Genomic DNA, 18804 nt, shown 5'->3' with positions numbered 1-18804 from the left:
GGGTTGGAGGGGGGAATTCGATAAGGAGTTTGGGACAGGGCATGGAGAAGGGGAGTTGGGGATAGACTGGGACCTGGACAGGCTGCCTGCAAAAGGGGGTCAAGTTTGGAGGAAATGTGCAGAAGTGTTTGTGCCCACTAGAGTATACTCCCCTCCAGAACCTGGAATGGAACATTGGAAAAGTCTGGTTTAAGTGATATGTCCATCATTCCATAGAACTCTGTCAGTCAGGGATAGGATCCAGTTTTCCAGGGCAGCATTCAACTACCTTAACCATGAGACAGTCCTTCCTCTTCCTGCAGTCCCCTGCCTCATTCACCTACACACCTTCCAACTTCTGCAGCACATGAGGCAGGGGCCCACAGAAAACAGCCTCTTTCACTTCACAATCCTAAAATTAATCCACAGAGCAGGTCCATCCTCTGCACTGAGTGAGCAGGGGTTCTATTGAAAAAACAGTATGTGATCACATAATTAAAGACTGTATCGTATTCCATATGCACCTAGGGACCAAATTAAGGTTGTACAGCCAACCTTCATTTTGGCATTTCCTAACTGTTGACTGCTTGACTTTGCCACCTTAAGTGTGCAGTGTTTTCCCCCAAAATTGAAATGGGGGGGGAGGTGTTCAAAAATATGGGGCAGGGGTGAGACCAGTAGCGCGAAGGTGGGCTGTATGACACCATAGTAAAAACTGAAAAATGTTTCACGACCATTTTTTAGATTTAACTCATGTTTTTAAATCATCATACCAATTAAAGTTGGCCACACAAGCCTACTATGAAGCACTATGTCTATATCCTTCTTGGTTTCTTGTTGTAATTTTGCACAATTCTGTTAATGAACTTCTCGAATGCAGTGCATTCATTTTTGGTGGCTTCTCATGTGTCCAGTACTTCCATTCCTTGATGATATGCTCATGATCAGGTAGAAGGCGACTTCCTTCAGAACACAAAATTCTATTCAATGAGGAAAAAGAATGCTCAACGGTAGCTGTGGGGACTGGAGGTAGAAAAAGATGAATTCCTACTACTTTCATCACAGGAAACAGCACAAAAATTGGGTCAAACCACAAGTGTTGATAAAGAAGAAGTTGAAGTCAAATCTTCATTCGTTCATCATATGATGATCCACCTTGTGTTCAAATTCTATGTTCTGTCCTGATCACATGGCAGCCCCTTTGCAGGTAGTGCCTCACTCCACTCAACTGTTGGTGTTTTATAAGACAGGCATCTGTAAAAGCTACGTAGAGGTTGATAGAATCCAAAAGTAGTTGTAGAGATGTAAGAAGCACATCTGTGTACTTTACTTTTTCAGCTGGCTTAACAAACACTTCTCGTCCTCTTCATTTAAGGAGTTAATATAAGTGCCCTAATTAGTCAACTTCTGAACTGAAGTATTTGCTTCTTCCAGTTCGTTTTCAATGGATATCTCTCTGATTGATCCAAGTGTAGCTTCCATTGCTGGACAGAGATCTACTACTGTTGTAACAGATGCCTGGGTGGCATTGTTTAATGACCCAAGTGGTTTCAATAGTAGAATGGTGATTGTCTTCTCTGAACTTAGTAGCAAAAGTAGTCCACCAGTCTCACTACTTAGATCCGTCCCATCTGGTAGATACTTTCCAAAGCCAATAATAATGGTTTCAGTAATTTTGAGACAACAGCCAAGGATCGCTTATGAGAAAGCCATCGGGTTTTCCCAAGTTGGACTAATTTGAACTTCGTCCAGCATTTTTAACAGCCTCATTAAGTACTTCTAAAATTGGCTTTGACAATGACTTGCTTATAAGACTTTCTGCAAGTTGATGCAGTCCACAGGATTAGTGTTTTGCAGCCTTTCCACATAGATTGTTAGCATTGGCTTTGCTGATCGGTCTGGCAAACCAAGCTCCCTCACTTTTACTATATAAATCCTTGGTATGCTCACATCTTGAATACTGCATTCAGTTCTGGTCACCCCATCTCAAAAAAGTTGAAAAAGGTACAGAAAAGGGCAACTAAAATGATTAGGGGTATGGAACAGCTTCCATATGAGGAGAGATTTAAAAGACTGGTACTTTCAAGCTTGGAAAATAGACTACTAAGGGGAGATATGATAGAGGTCTATAAAATCTTGACTGGTGTGGAGAAAGTGAATAAGTTCCTTCACATAACACAAGAACTAGGGATCACTCAATGAAATTAATAGGCAGCAGGTTTAAAACAAACAAACGGAAGTATTTCTTCACGCAATACAGTCAACCTGTGGAACTTTTTGCCAGGGGATATTGTGAAGGCCAAAACTAGAACAGGGCTCAAAAAAGAAGTAGATAAGTTCATGGAGGATATGTCCATCAATGGCTATTAGCCAGGATGGGCAGGGATGCAACACCATGCTCTGAGAGCCTCTGCTTGCCAGAAGCTGGGAGTGGACAATGAGATGGATCATTCAATAATTGCCCTGTTCTGTTAATTCCATTTGAACCACCTGGCATTGGCCACTGTTGGAAGACAGAGTACTGGGCTAGATGGACCATTGGTCTGACCCAATATGGCCGTTCTTATGTAAAAATTAATTATAATGTAATAAAAATGTTTAGTACAGAAACTCCCAACACCAGCCAAAATTGATCACTTGGGCAACACAGCTCTGTCTGCTGGATACCTAGGCAGAGTAGGTGAGTTCATGTAAATACAGTCTGGTCCTGAAGCCTTCCCCCCACCCCGGCTCATCACTAGCTGTCAGGGGAGAGCTCATTCAGAACTTTGCTTATAAATCATGATTTGAAATGATAAGGTTGGCCAACATTGCCGAAACAACTGTGCCAAGGTTGTCAGAAAAAACAACAGCTGTGTGAAAAAACTAGTCTCTGTTCATATTTTTCAAGCCTATTATACTTTTTCAGATACAAGTATTTTATCATACACTGTATATGCTTTTAAAATGTGTATTCATGTTTCAGTTTCAATTCAAATTTCCAACCAATGACTAAACTGGCAACACTGCATGTAACTAGTTGACCATTGTGGGGGGTGTTGGAGGAATTCAGGGGGGTTGTAGGGAAATCCCTAGTAGTGAGTGTTTGATTAACCTTGCTTTTGTGTGTGTAATATTGATATTTCTGGAATAGAATTTGCATGAATTAAATTAATTTGGCCCAAATTAACTATTGCCAAAAAAGTCTCTTCAGTTTACCCTTGAAATATTGTAGCGCTAACATATTTACTTTCAGTATTGTTTTATTTTCTATTGGGTTTTAATCTCTAAGTAGCAAATTATCTTTATGTTAATAATAAAACATAGGCTAATTTCACATTTGGCTTTTTTAACCTTGTATGCAAATTTCTTTTATATTTTCTGCAAAAATGGAAATAAATGTAATATCTCATAACTCAATGAAAAATTAATACTTGGAAGTCTAGTGGGCTAATTTAAAAGACACTCAGAATGTTAGAATTATATATGTAATCACTGCTAGCATGCCTGTATTACATTTTAGTGTTTGTTAATTAGAATTGAGATTATGAAAGCATACAATACAAAGAAGTTTGCTCTTAAAGTGACTTTTGTACGAAAGATCCTCTCAAAGTTGGAGGCAACGGGGTAATAAACAGAGACAAATCAATGACCCCTTGTTGGACCTGAAGTTGCAAAACAGGCATCATTTCCTCCTGCTTGCAGGGCTCAGGGAAAGTCCACAGAGTGTTGCTTCTTGTAATATAACAATGCTTTGTATCAATATTACAGCCCACCTACCAAAGAAATGTAGAAGTAAATGAAACATGCAGGCATAGGATCAGAAATATTTTAAAGACGTATTTAAAGGATAGTGGATCAAATTCTGCCTCCCACTGCACCTGTGCATTTCCTTTGGAATTGCTGTCCCTAGTGACAGTGAATCTGTCTTAGTGACAATAAAATAAATAAAATTGTGTTAAAAAATTAACACCTGTTTTTAATTCCCTCACTATGTAGGATAATCCTTGGGTAAAATGCTAACAGTTAACAATTTACTATTAGGTTTCAGAGTAGCAGCCGTCTTAGTCTGTATTTACTATTAGTAACAAAGTAATTATAAACACTGTATGGATTTTTCTTTATCATCTGGTACTGCTGCTGGTATATGCTAATAAGGTGTAAGGATATACAGTTTTGAGAATATAAGGCCATCTAAAACTGTAACTAAAATTTGCAATGTTTTATGTGTTATGCATCTCCAGTGACTTTACAATGAGTTTCAAACTAAAATGAAATATAACACCAAGATATTATAAATGGTATCTTGTATTATAAGTCCTTCCTAATAATTACTCCCTGTAGAAAATAGTGGTTCAAAATGAATATTAGTCCAAAATACAGGTTTTGATTCACCTAGATTCCATAAATTCACCCCCAAATTAGCACTCAGGCTGGGATTTTCAAAGGAGTATAATGGAGTTAGGTTCCTTAAGGCTTCATAGAAAAGCCAGCCTCAAATTGCAGTTGGCAAATAATTTGCAAAGCTATTAAATTCTATATGTTAAACAATTGGATCATTTCTAGTGCTTTTACTAAATATAATTATCTGTGGCAGCTTTTGTATGCTACAAGCAGTTGTCTCCTTTTGCCAAGTTTTTGACTCTGTAGAGTAATTTCAGCATTGAAATATATGCTATGGAAATGAAAAACAAGATTGCTTGTTAGCTGAGAAGTTGTATTATAGCTAAAAGTATATACTTAAAATGACCTTTACAAATGACCTTTACCTTTAAAAATTGTACTATGTTGCCTACTTTTGATTATCATTATTTTAAATGTTTTTTATTCCAGGATGGCACAATTGTGAAAATGCTGAAATATACGAATATTCATTATGATTTTCCCTTACAATTCTGATGCAGCCTAATATAATCCTATGAAAGTTAATTTGTTTCACATAAGGCTAGTTCTTGTATTCTGTATACACCTTGTTGGGAGTTTTTCTGGCATAAATGTTGTGTGATTGAGTCTATATTTTGTACATTTTCTCTGTAAGATAAACAATGCCAAATATTAGTAATACATTTGCAAGGGACAAAATATTGTCTTATATTGTCTATTGTTTTATAATCTTTATCGATATGAAGACTTCAAGATTTAGAAGTGTTATTGGTCCTTGACCTTACACTAGCTAACATTTATTTTTTTTATCAATGACCTGGAAGAACACTTAAAATCATTACTGCTGAAGTTTACAGATGACACAAAGATTAGAGGAGTGGTAAATAGTGAAGAGGACAAGTCACTGATACAAATCAATCTGGATCTCTTGGTAAACTGGGCACAAGCCAACCAAATGCATTTCAGTACAGCTAAATATAAAGCCATGCATCCAGGAACAAAAAGTGCCGGCCATACTTACCGGACAGGGAACTCTATCTTGGGAAGCAGTGATTCTGAAGAAAACTTGGAGTGATGGTGGATAATCAGCTGTACATGAGGTCTGTGTGATGCTGTGGTCAAAAGGATTAATATGGCCCTGGATACATAAATAGGGGAATCTTTAGTAGGAATATGAATATATTTTTATTTAGCACTAGTGTGACCATTACTGGAATGCTGTGTCCATTTGTGGTGTCCATGCTTCAAGAAGGATGTTGAATAACTGGAGAGAGTTCAGAGATAAGTCATGAAAATGAGGGAGAGATTCCAGGAGCTCATCTTATTTAGCTTAACAAAGTGAAAGTTAAGGGGTGTCTTGATCAGTCTTTAAGTACCTACATGGGGAATAGAAATTTGATACTAGAGGACTCTGCAATCTGGTGGACAAAAGTATAATAAAAGCCAATAGCCGCTAACTGAAGCTAGACAAATTCTGACTGAAAATAAGGTGTAAATTAATCTGTGGTACAATTTATCCAGCATCGTGTGGGATTCTCCATCACTAGTAACTTTTAAATCCAGATCCGATGCTTTTCTAAAAGATATGTTCTAATTCAAGCAGAAATATTTTTTGGAAGTCGAATGGCCTGAGTTACATAAGAGATCAGAGTAGATGATCACAATGATTCCATCTGGCCTTCTAAACTATGAATTTGTGATCTTGTGTGATAATACATGGATATAATTACCATCTAGTGGAAATGAGAAGTGAAATACTATGGCTGAGCTACCCAGCAGAATTCAGTGAAGGCTTTGCAAATATTTATAAAAAGCTTACATTAGTTTTAATTCTATCTGGACTTGTTTGTTTTCAACAGGTCTCTTGTACAATAGATGACGATTGAATGAAGTGAATCAAAAACAGTAGTATGATGTTGCAGGTACTTTCATTGCAAATATCAGCAGAAAGGCTTATTAGCAATGTACTGATGTAGTAAACCTCTCTCTTTGGTGCCCCTATGTTTCTTATGGTGTAGATTTTGGCCTCAGGCAGCACATGCTCTTGTCACCAGAACATGTATGCATTGAGCATAATTGTAGTTAAAATATTTAAGGGGACACCATCAACTTGAAAATCATATTTGAATCTGAAAATTTGGTGGTGGTTTCCCCCCAGCTAGCCCTAAAGACCCTTTCTAAACCTAAATAGGGGAGTAGAAAAACCCTTTGAAAATTAAGATTTTTTTTTTAAATCAGGGTATACTATTTAAAGGGTGCTTCATCAGAAAGCTGAATTTTTGAAATTAGTTTCAAAAAATTCAAGTTAAGTGTCCCTTTAAATACTGTATGTAAAGTAGTGATTATGCTGTACAGTTAGCTGTTGCTCTATAATCTTTGCATTGTGTTTTATTATATGTTAATACTGCAGATGTTTTGAAGTCTAGAGTAGTTGCATCACAACTAATTGTTAGACTCTGTACTGTAAATATTGTACCCACTATTTTAATATTAGGTTGTTAGTTTTTTGGAAAGGTTTGCAGGCTACAGTTAGCCTCGTATTTCTTATTGCTGAACACTTGCTTAGCAAAACTTTTTCAGAAGTATACAGTCTGGTAGAACATGCAGTCTATTCTGTTCCTTTAGAGCAGAAAGCATTTACTTTTATTTTACAGTACATGTGCTCACCTATGAAGCTGCAATATACACCAGTATAAGTACTTCATCTCACCTAAGTGACTATTTTAGCTGCATGCTTTAGTGATTTTAATGGTGTCAATAATTTTCATGAAGACTTTGGTGAACACAGATTTGTGTGCGTTCTCTTGTCTGTTTCACTTGTTCCTACTGTTTGCTTACATTCCACCTTCATGGTCAGGCTCTGTGATTACATGCTGTGCCAATGGTGACTGTACTGTGGTGCCTAGTTACATTGAGCCCTCGTACAATTGCCCTCTTTATAGCAACGCTGCTTTATAACACCTAAAGTGTTTGGATCCCAAAGTCAATATTCATAAAGCATGTGTCGTTTGTTTCATGGTTTCCTTCATTTAACATAGTGAGCAAAATGCAATAGTCCTAATCCAATGATAGAGAGATGTGTTAACAATGTACATTTGCATGAAAACAGTAAATGTTTCTTGTGCTGATATTTACATGTGGGGCACTGAGATGTGGTCATCTCTGTGTCAGTATGGAAAACATGATTGCTCCCAATGTTTTAGTTTGAATTAAATCACAATATTAACTTAAATAGTTAATATGTGTCCTTCAATAGTGGCACCTATTTAACAGAAGTTTCAAATCTTTAAAAGGATGATATTTACAAATAGATACTCTCATTAGTAATGCAAAGCTATTGCTAAAAATACTGTTTAAATGTATGTTAAAACAACTTATGGATTGTGTAGAAATATATGATATTTCAGCAATTTTCTATTCTATAAAGGCTGTTAGTGTTTTGGAAGTCAGCTTTGTGTTTAAAAAACCATAGCTTAAAATTTTCAAACTTGGGGGTCTAAATAAGTGACCTGATTTTTATAGGTGGTTGGTATATACAATCGATGGGAGCAATGAGTGCTCAGAACCTCTGAAAATCAGTACACTTATGTAGGTGCCTAACTTTAGGCATGAAACTTTGAAAACTTTGCCCTTAGTTTCTATGAATAACTTTGTGACAAAAGTCTAACGTACACCAAATGTTATTTTACACTACTAATTTTGTACAGAACTGTGTAGTATAAATTTTATAACATTTTAGAAAAGAAGCTAATAAGAAGTACAACCTTTTCCAGGGTGTCCTGTCCTTCATATTCCAACATTTTAAGGCTTTGGAAAGAGCTCTACAAGGCTACTGATAAAATATAACATAACTTGGTAACCATTTTATGCATTTCGTATGTTTCATTTGGGGCTATTAAAGTTTATAGCTTATATGTTTCTTTTTTTTTCATCCCTTCCCCCTTGATCTAATAGTGAAGTCATAATCTTATTAATGCCCATTTCAATTGCTATTAGTGTAATGATGCAAATACTTTATAACTGTTGTACTAGGTCAAGGAGGAGAAAAACAGATTATTTAATCCTGTTACAGCATAGAGTACATCTTTCTAACTATAAGCAATAAAGATTAGGGAACAGCACATGAAAATTAAATAGAAGTTTTCGAAATTGGATGTGTTTACATTTACATAGAGGTTTAAATCTTTCATGGGTATGACAATAAGGAATTAGATAAGCAACTGTCAATTCTAATATACACTTGAAACCCCATGTTCCAAGGTGCTGAAAGTACATACTCTTCATTAAAATCTCCGTCAAAATGCAAGTCTTCCCCTCTGAATATATAAAATACATTAACCTTTGGAAAGTAATTAACAAGGTGCTACTAAAGTTTGTCAGGTGGAATAATATGGTGCCTATTATTGAAAGTATCATTTTTTCTATATTATCATCCATTGTGTTATATGGAAGTACAAAAAATGAGCCTGATTTGTTCTCCTTTGTAGAGCCAGGCCGAGGCCCACTACAAAGGAAGTAAACATGCCAAGAAGGTCAAAGCACTAGAGGCAACGAAAAATAAACCAAAAGTTGGTTCTTCCAAGGACAGCGCAAAGGCTAACACAAGCTGCTCCACCACGCCAGTCACAGCCAACATCTCTGACAAATCAGGTCAATGACAATTTTTGTTCTCTACATTCTTTTGCTTTCCTTTTTTGTGTTTGTGTGGGAGTCTGACTGAGTGTTAGTGGTCTGTGACTTGTTTTTGTAAACTGCTAATATGCTTTACTATACAGGAATGACTGTATTTGATATTCAGTACCAAAACTTCTTTAACACACATGAAACATTCCCTATATCACAGTACTAAGGCTTAATTTCAAATAACATTTATAAGATTCTCCTGTGGAATTTATATTTAGAAAATATGGAACATGTTGTACTAATGCCATCTAAACTTGTGATTGTGAATTGATTAGAATTGCTCCATTCAGCTTCCATTGAAGTCATTGTGTGTATCTTGAGGGCAAAAGTTGTCTCCAGGAAACTCCCTTTCTGAAAAGGGGAGGCCTGCTCAAACCAAATGAGGATAGTTATGGCTATGAAAATCTCCTTCAACAAATACATGGGAGCCTTGTAGCATAGATTTTTTTTTTTAATGGCTTCCACAACCTCATGTAAGCTTCCACGTTATTTGTTCTGCTGTTCCTTCTGGTAATCTCAGAAATATTGTTGACCCTAGTGTGGGTGAGTTATTGTTTCAGTTTTGCTCTGTTCCCTCTGTGATATGTTGCTGAATAAAGCAGAAATGTTTCCTGAACTTTCTGGCACAGTGTGAAATACTACTGTATCCTTATCCAGTAGAAAGCAGCCACTTTTGGTTTCCCAGGCTATGAAATGCAATAGACTCTGAGAGGTTTGCTGCTTCCTTCATGACCACTGTTTATCACCCTTTTCCCAGGAGCTGAGCTTTGACACAAATGCCAAAAGGAGAATGACATTAGAAAATGTTTTAATGTGGAAGTGACTTATTCCCATGCTAATGGCCATTTAGGGCTCAATCCTGGACTTTTTACGCAGGCAAAACTCTCATGGATTGGCCCTTTAGCCTAAAAAGGTTGAGGTTCCGTTTGGTTTACCTAATCCACCTACATTTTAGTTTTGTGTGAAACAATATAAACCCAGGTAGCACCTTCCAATAAATAAAACCAAGATTTTATAAAACAATAAAAGAGATGGCGGACACACAGTAATGGTCAATATAACTGAAATAAGAGTGAGTGAGAGAATCGAGAGGCATGTTCAGGACATGTTCTAAAATTAGACAATGAAAGAGAGAATTTAATTATGAAAGGTATGTGAAAATGCTAAGATATTTTTAAAGAACTCTAACTTTGTGGATCTTGCAATGGAAAATATCTCATGTTATCTCCTTGAATGTAAACTAAAAAACAAACAAACCCCTAAAACTGAATCTACTGTTTAGCTTGAAAATTTCAAGTGAAAATAGCCTGTCACTCCATTTCTACTGCCACTTGTCCGGGTTCTACTGTCACACATGTTTCACTGTAGAAGCCTGTGGTTGCAACTTTATTAAACTTGAAGCAAATCTGGGGTTACCCAGCAAATTTTAATCCCAGCAATGACAATTAAATCAAAGAGTAGATCCCCCTGTAGGCCAAAACAAGGATCCAAATAATGGGAGTTGGAATCTTCTTCACTATACCACAAGACCAGTCCTTCTGCTGGCAGATGGGGCCCACCAGTAGAGAGATGTTTTGTGTAGTGCTTGAGCCAGACCACAAGCCTGTCTCAGGCATACTTGGCTCATGCCATTTGCCTTTACCCCACTTGTTCTCTAATCCATGCCTAGTTTTAGAAAGGGGTTAAAACAACCTAATTCCACTACAAGGGACTCAGCCCACAAAGTTGCTACCATATCATTATTTATTTGTTAACGTGAACTAAAAAAAATATCCCGGGTATCTTTCAACTTCACACTAGTGCAGGTGTTTCTAGCACTCAAAATAAATCACAATGGCAGATCAGTGAACTGCTGCCTTACCAGCTAAGAACAAATGAGCCCAAAAGGTGCAGGTCCCTATGGAGGAGACAGAGTCATAACTCCCTGACCTTGCTTTGCTGAATTTGGCAAGTAAGATCCTAGTGGGGAGCTGGGAATCTGTTTGAAGCAGTGGATTTTACAAGTGTATTTTCAATTACCATATCACCATCTAATTCCAGAGCTACTGAGTCAAAGATGGAGTACTTGTGGCACCTTAGAGACTAACCAATTTATTTGAGCATAAGCTTTCATGAGCTACAGCTCACTTCATCGGATGCATTCAGTGGAAAATACAGTGGGGAGATTTATATACATAGAGAACATGAAACAATGGGTGTTACTATACACACTGTAATGAGAGTGATCACTTAAGGTGAGCTATTACCAGCAGGAGAGCTGGGGGAAAAACCTTTTGTTGTGATAATCAAGGTGGGCCATTTCCAGCAGTTGACAAGAATGTCTGAGGAACGGTGGAGGTGGGGAATAAACATGGGGAAATAGTTTACTTGGTGTAATGACCCATCCACTCCCAGTCTCTATTTAAGCCTAAATTAATTGTATCCAGTTTGCAAATTAATTCCAATTCAGCAGTCTCTCATTGGAGTCTGTTTTTGAAGTTTTTTTGTTGAAGAATTGCAACTTTTAGGTCTGTAATTGAGTGACCAAAGAGATTGAAGTGTTCTCCAACTTGTTTCTGAATGTTATAATTCTTGACGTCTGATTTGTGTCCATTTGTTCTTTTACGTAGAGACTGTCCAGTTTGACCAATGTACATGGCAGAGGGGCATTGAAACAACTCTGACATCATAATCAAAAAGGCTGACAAAGGAGGTGCTGTCGTCATCATGAATAGGTTGGAATATGAACAAGAGGCTGCTAGGCAACTCTCCAACACCACTTTCTACAAGCCATTACCCTCTGATCCCACTGAGAATTACCAAAAGAAACTACACCATTTGCTCAAAAAACTCCCTGAAAAAGCACAAGAACAAATCTGCACAGACACACCCCTGGTACCCCGACCTGGGGTATTCTGTCTGCTACCCAAGATCCATAAACGTGGAAATCCTGGACGCCCCATCGTCTCAGGCATTGGCACCCTGACAGCAGTATTGTCTGGCTATGTAGACTCCCTCCTGAGGCCCTACGCTACCAGCACTCCCAGCTATCTTCGAGACACCACTGACTTCCTGAGGAAACTACAGTCCATCGGTGAACTTCCTGAAAACACAATCTTGGCCACTATGGATGTAGAAGCCCTCTACACCAACATTCCACACAAAGATGGATTACAAGCCGTCAGGAACAGTATCCCCGATAATGTCACGGCAAACCTGGTGGCTGAACTTTGTGACTTTGTCCTCACCCATAACTGTTTCACATTTGGAGACAATGTATACCTTCAAATCAGCGGCACTGCTATGGGTACCGGCATGGCACCACAGTATGCCAACATTTTTATGGCTGACTTCGAACAACGCTTCCTCAGCTCTCGTCCCCTAATGCCCCTACTCTACTTGCGCTACATTGATGACATCTTCATCATCTGGACCCATGGAAAAGAAGCCCTTGAGGAATTCCACCATGATTTCAACAATTTCCATCCCACCATCAACCTCAGCCTGGACCAGTCCACACAGGAGATCCACTTCCTGGACACTATGGTGCTAATAAGTGATGGTCACATAAACACCGCCCTATACCGGAAACCTACTAACCGCTATTCCTACCTACGTGCCTCCAGCTTTCATCCAGACCACACCACACGATCCATTATCTACAGCCAACCTCTACGATACAATCGCATTTGCTCCAACCTCTCAGACAGAGACAAACACTACAAGATCTCTATCAAGCATTCTTACAACTACAATACCCACCTGCGGAAGTGAAGAAACAGATAGAGCCAGAAGAGTACCCAGAAGTCACCTCCTACAGGACAGGCCCAACAAAGAAAATAACAGAACGCCACTAGCCATCACCTTCAGCCCCCAACTAAAACCTCTCCAACACATCATCAAGGATCTACAACCTATCCTGAAGGACGACCCATCACTCTCACAGATCTTGGGAGACAGGCCAGTCCTTGCTTACAGACAGCCCCCCAACCTGAAGCAAATACTCACCAGCAACCACACACTACACAACAGAACCACTAAACCAGGAACCTATCCTTGCAACAAAGCCTTTTGCCAACTGTGTCCACATATCTATTCAGGGGACACCATCATAGGGCCTAATCACATCAGCCACACTATCAGAGGCTCATTCACCTGCACATCTACCAATGTGATATATGCCATCATGTGCCAGCAATGCCCCTCTGCCATGTACATTGGTCAGACTGGACAGTCTCTACGTAAAAGAATAAATGGACACAAATCAGACGTCAAGAATTATAACATTCAAAAACCAGTTGGAGAGCACTTCAATCTCTTTGGTCACTCGATTACAGACCTAAAAGTTGCAATTCTTCAACAAAAAAAACTTCAAAAACAGACTCCAATGAGAGACTGCTGAATTGGAATTAATTTGCAAACTGGATACAATTAACTTAGGCTTGAATAGAGACTGGGAGTGGATGGGTCATTACACAAAGTAAACTATTTCCCCATGTTTATTCCCCCCCTCTACCCCCCACTGTTCCTCAGACGTTCTTGTCAACTGCTGGAAATGGCCCACCTTGATTATTACTACAAAAGGTTTTTTTCCCTGCTCTCCTGCTGGTAATAGCTCACCTTAAGTGATCACTCTCGTTACAGTAAAAAGAAAAGGAGTACTTGTGGCACCTTAGAGACTAACCAATTTATTTGAGCATAGGCTTTCGTGAGCTACAGCTCACTTCATCGGATGCACTCAGTGGAAAATACAGTGAGGAGATTTATATACACACAGACCATGCAAAAATGGATGTTTACCATACACATTGTAAGGAGAGTGATCACTTAAGATGAGCTATTACCAGCAGGAGAGTGGGGTGGAGGGAGAGAAAACCTTTTGAAGTGATGATCAAGGTGGGCCATTTCCTGGAAATGGCCCACCTTGATTATCACTTCAAAAGGTTTTCTCTCCCCCCCCCCCCCGCACTCTCCTGCTGGTAATAGCTCATCTTAAGTGATCACTCTCCTTACAATGTGTTTGGTATGGTTTTTGCATGGTCTGTGTGTATATAAATCTCCTCACTGTATTTTCTACTTTATGCATCCGATGAAGTGAGCTGTAGCTCACGAAAGCCTATGCTCAAATAAATTGGTTAGTCTCTAAGGTGCCACAAGTACTCTTTTTCTTTTTGCGAATACAGACTAACACGGCTGCTACTCTGAAATGAGTCAGAGATGGAGTGGGAAAATGCAAGGGAAGTTTTATTAGATTACTGTCTAAAAAACCAGATAATGCGATATATTAGATGTGATTTTGTAAAACTGCATTTGAAAAAATATATATGTAAGAGTGGGTTTTACCTTATTGTATGTTTGCTGCAACAGAAAGAATCATTTACATTGCCTTTGAGAATTTGGAGAATGATAGATTTTTTTCTTTACTCTTAATATTTCAGCATATCTTTCTGCCTCTGAGGGATGGGTTCTTTTTAATATCTGTATTATGGGTAAATTTATTTTAGTTGGTCTTAAAGATCCCCCTTAGCTTGCATCTGTATTTTTGTTTTTCTTTAACTCTGTTTCTCGTTTTGCGAAGCTTTAAGTTCTCTTTGCTCATCTTTGGTTCTCTGTCCTTTTTTGGACCCAAACTTTTTTTGTAATTTTTCTACCATTGCTGTATCAGTGCAGTTCTGCTTGTGGTAACATAGCATGGATGGGGAATGTTTATGTAGGCTGACCACTGGCTTTTACCGCTGTCATCTACATGTGCTCTGAACAGGGTAAGAAACTTTGGTAGTAGGTTGCCAATGACCTGTTTACATTAGTGCTTATGTGATGGTCACCATCTTGGCCTACACAATGGGGATTGAACCGGGGACATCCAGAGCTGAAAGAGCTAGCTTGAGCTAAAGAGCCAAACACTCTAGCTAGGAAGACTCTCAAGCGCCATGCATCAGGCATTGGGAAGGACCTGAAGCACTCACTAACCAGTAGGTTATGCTTGTGATGGTGTGAGCACAACCATAGGAGAAATTTCAGTGTATGTGTCTCTCTCTAAGGCCAAAGCCAAATTCACCCAAGTCCTTATTGTTCAAACATTTTGAATGGTCTTCAGGAGAACTTGGTTACTGCAGGTAAATATGATTTCTGGCAGATGTAAGGGGCTGAATTTGGACCTAGAGAATGATGCTACTTTTTGAATCCATTGCTGTGAGAAGCAACAATCTCCTCTTGTGGTGTTAATAGGATAGTGTGACTCAGAAATAAGCTACTGTATTCACTGTTCATTAACCACCATATTAAAAGACAATATTATGCCTCAGTGAAGCTTCTTTGGCTTTGTGTAGCCAGAATACAAGAACAGTGGTTACTGGCAGATTATATTCCACAGGTTTGGCGTTCTAGCTGAATCATACTTTGGTGTGGAGCTTACTTTTGAGCCTCCAACTCTCCTCTGTTTAGGAATATCTCTGTAATATTTGTGTGTCCTTTTCTCTGTCCTGTATCTTGTCCTTATTACCCTGCTTCCATTTTTCTTGACCTTTGTATGTTTAGCTGTTGAAGTGTTACTGTTAATTTTGTTGTTTTAATCAGGGGTTCTCACAACAACTCTCACTGGTGGCCTCAGAGTGCGGCCACCGATGCTCACTGCTGGCTGCACTGACACTTTTTCTAAAATATTTAATTAATTTTAGGAAAAAGAATTAAATATACACATCCAAATCAGTAAAAAGAACAGGAGTACTTGTGGCACCTTCGAGACTAACAAATTTATTAGAGCACAAGCTTTCGGTGTAATTTATATTTGAAGGGTTTTTTGGCAGACTCAGTAGTAAAAATAACGCTGCCTCCCCCTTCGGGAGTGATATTTGTATAGTTGTTAATATCACAGCACACTTAGTAGCTACCTGGGAGGCTAGGAAAGGTGATATTAACAAACATACAAGTATCGCTTTTCACAGATAACTAGTAAGTCTGCTGTGAAAAGTGATATTTGCATGTTTAATATCACTTTTCTCAGCAAGCCCCAGGACCCCTTAAGCCCTGGATGGGGGCGGGGACGAAAGGGGGAGGCAGCAGGGGCCAGAGGTAATGGTGGGGTGGATGCAGGACCAAGGGATGCAGCGGGGGCCCCGGGCAATGTGCGGGGATAGATGCGGGGCTGTGGGAGGCAGCAGGGATGGGTGATGAGTCTCACTGTTGCGTGGCCAGAGCCAGGGCCTGGTGTCTGCTGCCATAGGGCTGGGGCTCAGTGCCTGTGGCCAGAGCATGGAACTGGGGACAGGAACTGCGTGGCTGAAGCCAGGGATTGGAGCTGGGTGCTGGAGCCAGGAGTCAGCACTTGCTGCTGTGCAGCCAGAGCCAGGGGTTGGCATCCGGGGCCAGCTCCCTCCACCATGTGGCTGGAGCCCAGGAACAGAGGTGTGGGTTGGCACCTGCTGCTGTGCAGCTGGGCAGGGCATCAGTGCCAGGAGCTGGGGCTGTGCTGCCGGAGCTGTGGGTTGGCACCTGCTGCTGAGCAGCTGGAGCAGGGGATAAGGGCCAGGGGCTAGAGCCACACGTCCGGAACTGGGGGCCAGACACTGACTGAAGCGCCACAGCTGGGGCTGGGTGTCAGCACCAGCTGCCCCGGGGCCAGACCCAGGGGTTGGAGCCCACTGCTGTGTAGCTGGGGCTGGGGTCATCGGCACCTGGGGCCAGTGCCTGCCACTGCGCGGCTGGAGTCCAGGACTGGAGTTGGGAGCCCAGCACCTGCTACCACGCAGCTGGAACCAGGAGCCGGAGGCTGAAGACCTGCAGCTGAAGGCTAGGTCCTTGTGGCAGGAGCTGGGGGGCCGCACAGCTAGGCTCCTGAAGTCCTGCCGCTGGAGCCTGCCACCCAAACCCCCTCTCCCCAGGGTTGGTCAAGAACTCACCTCTCTCCAGATGCGGTGCAGGGCAGTGCATCCAGGAGCCAAAAGGAGGAAGTGGGAGGGGCCAATGCTTTTCTCTCTCTTAGCCCCAATCGCTGCCCAGAAAGCTGTTGTGGCCACACAAAAACCCCCGGTGGCCGCATTTGAGAAACATTCTAGATCATCAGGGTTATGAAATTAGTCGTTCACTGTATAACTTCTGGTTAATTCCCTCTTCCCCGCTAGTATTAATTTGTGGAAGAATTGATCCTTTTAAGGAACATTAGCAGGAGTTTGTGATATCATAGTTTGAGATATTATGTATGGAGAAAGGGCCAACATGGCTGGTAGTTTTTAATGACACTGATAAGATGGAGGGGGCACACACGGGTCCCTTGTTCAAACCTGTGGCCCTGTGAAGATGAATCTGAGTCATTTTTGTTTTTAAGGTAAGTTTCTAGCTTTTTTCCTGAAATAACCAATATAAATCAATGTCAACAAATAGTGAGGGTTGAAAGACCCAGCAACTGGATTCCACTTCTGTGGAAGGAGGCGGGGGAGGGGAGACCTAAACATTGCCCTGTTCTGCCACGCCACGTACACTTTTTATGAAAAAGCAGACGGGTACGTGTGAGGTGTAACCCACAGAATCACCTCACTAACCCTATCTAAAAATCATCAGCCTGGATCTGTGCTGAGTGGCTGGTGGACATGAAACAGATAAATTTGTGGAGAGAGTTGTTTTGCAGGCCTGCCCCAAAATGCTAACGCTCAACTCTCTTTGAGGCTGCCACTTCTGTGGGCTCTAACTCAGCAAGGAACTTAAATGTGCGACTACTCATGTGTTTAACGTTAAGCAGAGGCTTAAAGACCTTGATACATCAGAGTCTTAGACAGCTACTGAACCATGGGCTAAGCCTAATATTGCTCCAGTGATGGCTGCTGCAGGGCATCCACTCCTTGTGCATGCTGCACCAGAGCAGCTGTGTGTGCACGGGCGATGCACTGTGTAGTACCCATAATTCCCATCATGTTCACAGCTCCAACAGCATGCACAAAGGAGAAAGAGAGGAGAAGCCACTGCAGCCCACGTCTTTCCCTGATGGTGCCTGTTGCCCAGACTTGATGTTTGAAAAAATGGGAAGGAATCAGGGGCCCTGTTTTCCACATTGATGGGAGGATTTCTTGAACCTCATCCTGCCCCACTGTGCACATGCACCAACCACCCAGGCAAGCCAAGTCGTCTAATACAGTAGCAGCTCTAGAGAAATTCCACTTCTACTCTGTAGCCTGTGTTGAGCATTCCTTTCACTTACCTCTCCCTCTGGTAACAGTCGGACTCCACGAGGATAACTATAGGTGCAAGAGTAATTCTTTGCAGAATTGGGGCCCATACTGTACTTTGTAAAGTGATGAAAGTTGCTATATAGATGTAATATATCAGCGCCAGTGGAATGAATCCCCCTGAGACAGGGCAGGGGATAGCAACCAGCATGCAATACAATGATTTTTTTTTTTTAAATATAGCTTTGAGAATGCAATAGAATACTGTATAGGAGAAACAGTCCTTTCTCCAAGTGCTCTCAAGCCAGCATAGCCTAGATACTACAGTGATGAGAGCCTTACGAATGCATACAATAATAATAATGAACCTGTTTACTTATCAAATAAAAAAGGATTCTTTCATCACACTTCTAAATGAAAACAAATATAGTTCAAAATGCAGGGACATGAAATTGGAATATCATCTTTTTTGCATTCTGAAGTCAGACAATAAATGCAAATGCTTTAAACTACATAGAAGGGTTGGAAATGGACTTCAGAATATAAAGGTAGGGTCTTTTGCTCCAACTGATCCATGAAGTGTATGATCCAGTCCCGACAGTGTCAGTGGGAGCTGTGTTTGAGGGATGATATATTTAGGCAT

General features: G+C 40.4%; 1 protein-coding gene across 13 annotated transcripts in view; it reads left to right on the top strand.

Moving 5' to 3' along the window:
* ZNF385B (zinc finger protein 385B) overlaps positions 1-18804 on the top strand; it is a 300973-nt gene that overhangs the window by 257779 nt on the left and 24390 nt on the right. For all 13 annotated transcript variants that reach the window (XM_043525343.1, XM_043525342.1, XM_037912970.2 and 10 more), the window contains one exon: positions 8829-8991. In XM_043525343.1, the coding sequence (XP_043381278.1) occupies positions 8829-8991 (163 nt within the window). The remainder of the gene's footprint in view (positions 1-8828; positions 8992-18804) is intronic.

This window comes from Chelonia mydas, chromosome 11, assembly GCF_015237465.2.
Source record: "Chelonia mydas isolate rCheMyd1 chromosome 11, rCheMyd1.pri.v2, whole genome shotgun sequence".
Classification (NCBI taxonomy): Eukaryota; Metazoa; Chordata; order Testudines; family Cheloniidae; genus Chelonia; species Chelonia mydas.
The sequence above is the reverse complement of the archived record's forward strand: the minus strand, read 5'-3'. Positions and strand labels throughout refer to the sequence as shown.